General features: G+C 39.1%; 1 protein-coding gene across 1 annotated transcript in view; it reads left to right on the top strand.

Annotated features, from left to right (window-relative positions):
• The window catches only part of LOC117103642 (paraneoplastic antigen-like protein 5), a 3266-nt gene extending 2241 nt beyond the window's left edge, over positions 1-1025 (top strand). Inside the window, exon 2 of the mRNA XM_033244225.1 lies at positions 112-1025. Coding sequence (XP_033100116.1) covers positions 112-1025 — 914 coding nt within the window. The remainder of the gene's footprint in view (positions 1-111) is intronic.
• The last annotated feature ends 3093 nt before the right edge of the window (positions 1026-4118 follow it).

Here is a 4118-nt window from a genome sequence, read left to right as displayed (position 1 = left end):
CTCACATATTATGCGAATTTTGCGAAGATGCTTGTAATTTAGAACTGGGAGAGGAAGCCATACTCCCTATAAATGGAGATATTAGTAAATTTGACATATTATTGATTGAAGGGAAGAGAGAAGCAGTGGTGGAACGATTATACGTGAAGGACCTGTTAAGCCAGACCGAATTAGATAGTTTACTAACACAACCGAAGAATGTTGAGAATAAATTGGAGAGTAGATTCACAATGGAGGTGATAACTAGCGGAAAGTATAGGCGACTCCGGATTTTCTCTGGAAAAACAGACATTCCAAAGGACGAAGATAGGTGGGAGACGTGGATAGAGCAAGCCGAAAGCCAATTAGATGAGTGGGGAGATATGTCTGATTCAGAGAGGAAACAGAAAATACGTGAAGCACTAAGATCCCCAGCAGCAGAAGTGATTTGTGATCTCAGACAAGATAATCCAAATGCTACATCTGAAGAATATTTGGCTGCCCTTGAACTGTCATTTGGTTGTACACAGACAGGCGACGAATTACTGATGAAATTTCACAACTTAAAACAGAAGGAGCAAGAGTCTCCATCTGATTTCATCCGGCGACTGCAAACATCCCTGAGACAAGTAGTCAGAAAAGGTGGGATACAAAGAGAACAAGCAAATTCAACAAGACTACGACAATTATTAAGAGGGTTGTTGTACGATGAGTTAGTAATCACAACTCTGCAACTTAGTGAAAAAGTCGAAGAGCCACCAAAATACCTTCAATTACTAAACAGTTTGAGGCGGTTGGAGGAGGAGAAGGAATCTAAACAGATGCAAAGGAGGAGCAGAGTTGCGGTTAAAAGTGCAACTGTTGAGCCGAGAATAGCCGAGCGCTTGGCAGAATTGGAAAACCAAGTGAAAATGTTTAGTTTCAAACAACAAGAGCGAATGGAAGATAATAATCCATACATTAGACCAAACCCAGAAAGAGTTGAGTCCAAGCGGGACTGGATGCCATCAAGTGGAAGGAGGGCCTCTCCCGACTTTTTGTTTTAAGTGTGGGCTTTCTGGCCATTTCCAAAGAAACTGTAGAAATTCACCGGATTTGGAAACAGTAAATAAGAAATTGCTGAAGTTAGTTCTGGGGAGGCAGGAAAACAACAACGGGTATTCACGAAGGGGCAACCGAATACCCGATCATCAGTAAGCCCTAAACCAACTATCCCTGAAGGACTAGTTGGAGAAAGTACTACTCAGACGTGTTTCATTGAAGGTCGAATTGCAAAATGCCTGTTAGACACTGGATTGCAGGTCACTCTACTATCAGAGAGTTTTTATAGAAGTTTTAACAAACAACTATATCCTCTAGATGATCTTGTTGTGTGGCATGGTGGAGGGGATACAATCAAGTATATAGGCTGGTCCAATATTCTACTCCGTTTTCCAAAAGAATTTGATGTGTAGGAAAGTCTTTTGAGGTGCCTATGTTGATTGTACCAGACACAATAGGCTCAACTGATTGTCCTTTGATAGTGGGCACGAATTCAGGAATATTTAAAAGGTGCTTACAAGCGTGTAGAGACATAGCAGGTGAACAGTATATAAATAAGCTACAAGTGTCATCTACTTGTCTTAAAGCGAGATCGAGATTTAAGAGATAACGAAAGGATAGGAGAAGGAGGCCAAATTGGTGTTGTTAAAACAAAACGAAATAAAAAAAAGTCTATATTCCAGTTGGACAAGTGAAAGAAGTTCAAGGGATTTTACGGAACCATTGTTTAACCCAGAAAACTGTAATAGTAGATTGTTCAAAATCTTTACCTGTCGGAGTACATACCCTTCCATATGTAACGACGCTGCCAGCTGTTAGGTTCTGTAAAGTTAAAGTGTCACTTAGGAACACCGGTGATAAAGATATCATATTAAGACCAAGTTGTATTATTTCTGATGTTTGTGTTTTACAATCATGTCGACCAGTATGTAGTAGCGCAACAATACAAGTTAATGAGACTAACAACGTTACAAATGACTTCAACCAACCTGACACATTTGACAGCCTTCCATTTTCATGGGGACCCATTTCTACTTTTTGGAAAAACAAATTACTTGACCAAATGAAAGCAAGAAAAGATGTGTTCTCAATGCATGATTGGAATCTTGGTATGACTAATCAGATGGAACATAATATACGAACGAACAACGATGAACCATTTAGGGAACGATCAAGAAGGATTGCTCCAGCCGATTTAAAAGACAGCAGAACATCTTCAGCAGATGTTAGATCATGGGATTATCTGTGAGTCTCGAAGTCAATATGCTTCACCTATTGTAATTGTGAGGAAGAAAAATGGAGCTATGAGACTTTGCGTTGATTACAGGAAATTAAACGGAAGCACTCTTCCAGATCAGTATACTGTACCAGTTATACAAGATGCACTTGATTGCCTTAATGGAAGTAAATGGTTCTCTGTTATAGATTTAAAATCGGGATTTTATCAAATACCGGTGAGAGAAGAAGATAAGCAGAAAACAGCATTCATATGTCCTGCTGGGTTCTATGAATTCAACCGAATGCCTCAGGGTATAAAAGGAGCACCAGCAACTTTTCAGAGAATGATGGAAAAATGCATGGCAGAGCTCAACATGGTTGAAATGTTGGTGTATATGGATGACATAATTGTATATGCAGAGACATTAGAACAGATGGAAGAGAGGCTGATGAGAGTATTCGATAGACTATCTGAATTTAACCTGAAGGTTTCACCAAATAAGTGCCAGCTATGTTGTAAATCAGTGAAATATTAAGGACACATTGTTTCTGAAGATGGCGTTAAGACCGATCCCGACAAAATTACAGCTTTGGTGTCATGGCCAGGACCTAATAACATTAAAGAGTTAAGATCGTTCCTGGGATTTAAAGGATTTTACAGGAGATTTTTTCAGGGATATTCCAGCATTGCCCAGCCATTACATGCTTTAACATCAGGACAGGAACTTCAAACAAAATGCAAGAGACAATCTATTAGTGTAAACCATGATTCAAGAGAAACTACTAAACCATTTGGTGAAAGATGGACAGATCAATGTGAACATTCATTCTTGACATTGAAACAGCTATTGAGTTCTGCACCTGTACTAGTGTTTGCTGATATGTCTCAGCCATTTATAGTACACACAGATGCAAGTAGGGGAGGTTTAGGAGCTGTTCTATATCAGCATAGAGAGAAAAGTTTACACCCAGTAGCGTATGCCAGTAGAGGCCTAACGAAATCAGAGAGAAATTATCCGGCTCATAAACTAGAGTTTCTGTGTTTGAAATGGGCTGTGTGTGACAAATTCAAAGATTATTTATAGGGGACCAAATTTATGACTGATAACAATCCCTTAACGTATATTCTTACTTCGGCAAGGCTGGACGCGACTGGGCAGAGATGGTTGGCAGATCTAACAAATTATGATTTCACCATACACTATAGATCAGGAAAGACTAACATAGATGCAGATGCGTTGTCTCGTAGACCATATAAAACAGATTTAAAGGGACAAGATAAACTACAACAGCAAATTGGTATAAAGACATTGGAAGGAAGACTAAACCAGGAGCGAAATCCGATTTTTTGTGAAAAAGACACAATATATGAATTATCATCTTATAGGGCGAAGGAGAAACAAGAAGAGTTGCTGAACGAACAAGAAACAGAACCATTGGTGTTATCAATTGCCATGTCAGCAGAAGCAATACCACAGAGTTACGTAAGTCCAAGCTGTTTAGATGCCGGAACGGTAGAGGTTGATTGGAAATTACGGCAAGACAGTGATAACAACATAATGAGGGTAAAATACCTAATAACCACGGGAGAAAGAGTTACAACATTGCATAATGAAACATCTGAATTACAACTCTTACTAAAGCAGACTAAAAAGCTGAAAATTGTTGATGGTATTTTGTATAGAATGGTTACAGATCCTTTGACTGGAGATAAAAACAGTCAATTAGTTTTACCGAAGTATTACAGAGAAGAAGTAATTCGGGCTTTACACAACGACCAAGGTCATTTAGGCATTGAACGAACTATAGCCTTTGTACGCAAGAGACTTTTCTGGCCAGGAATGGCTGGTCAAATAACTAAATGGATACATAACTGTCCT

Source organism: Anneissia japonica, unplaced genomic scaffold, assembly GCF_011630105.1.
Source record: "Anneissia japonica isolate Jap-2015-1 unplaced genomic scaffold, ASM1163010v1 scaffold1547_len296510_cov162, whole genome shotgun sequence".
Lineage (NCBI taxonomy): Eukaryota > Metazoa > Echinodermata > Crinoidea > Comatulida > Comatulidae > Anneissia > Anneissia japonica.
The sequence above is the reverse complement of the archived record's forward strand: the minus strand, read 5'-3'. Positions and strand labels throughout refer to the sequence as shown.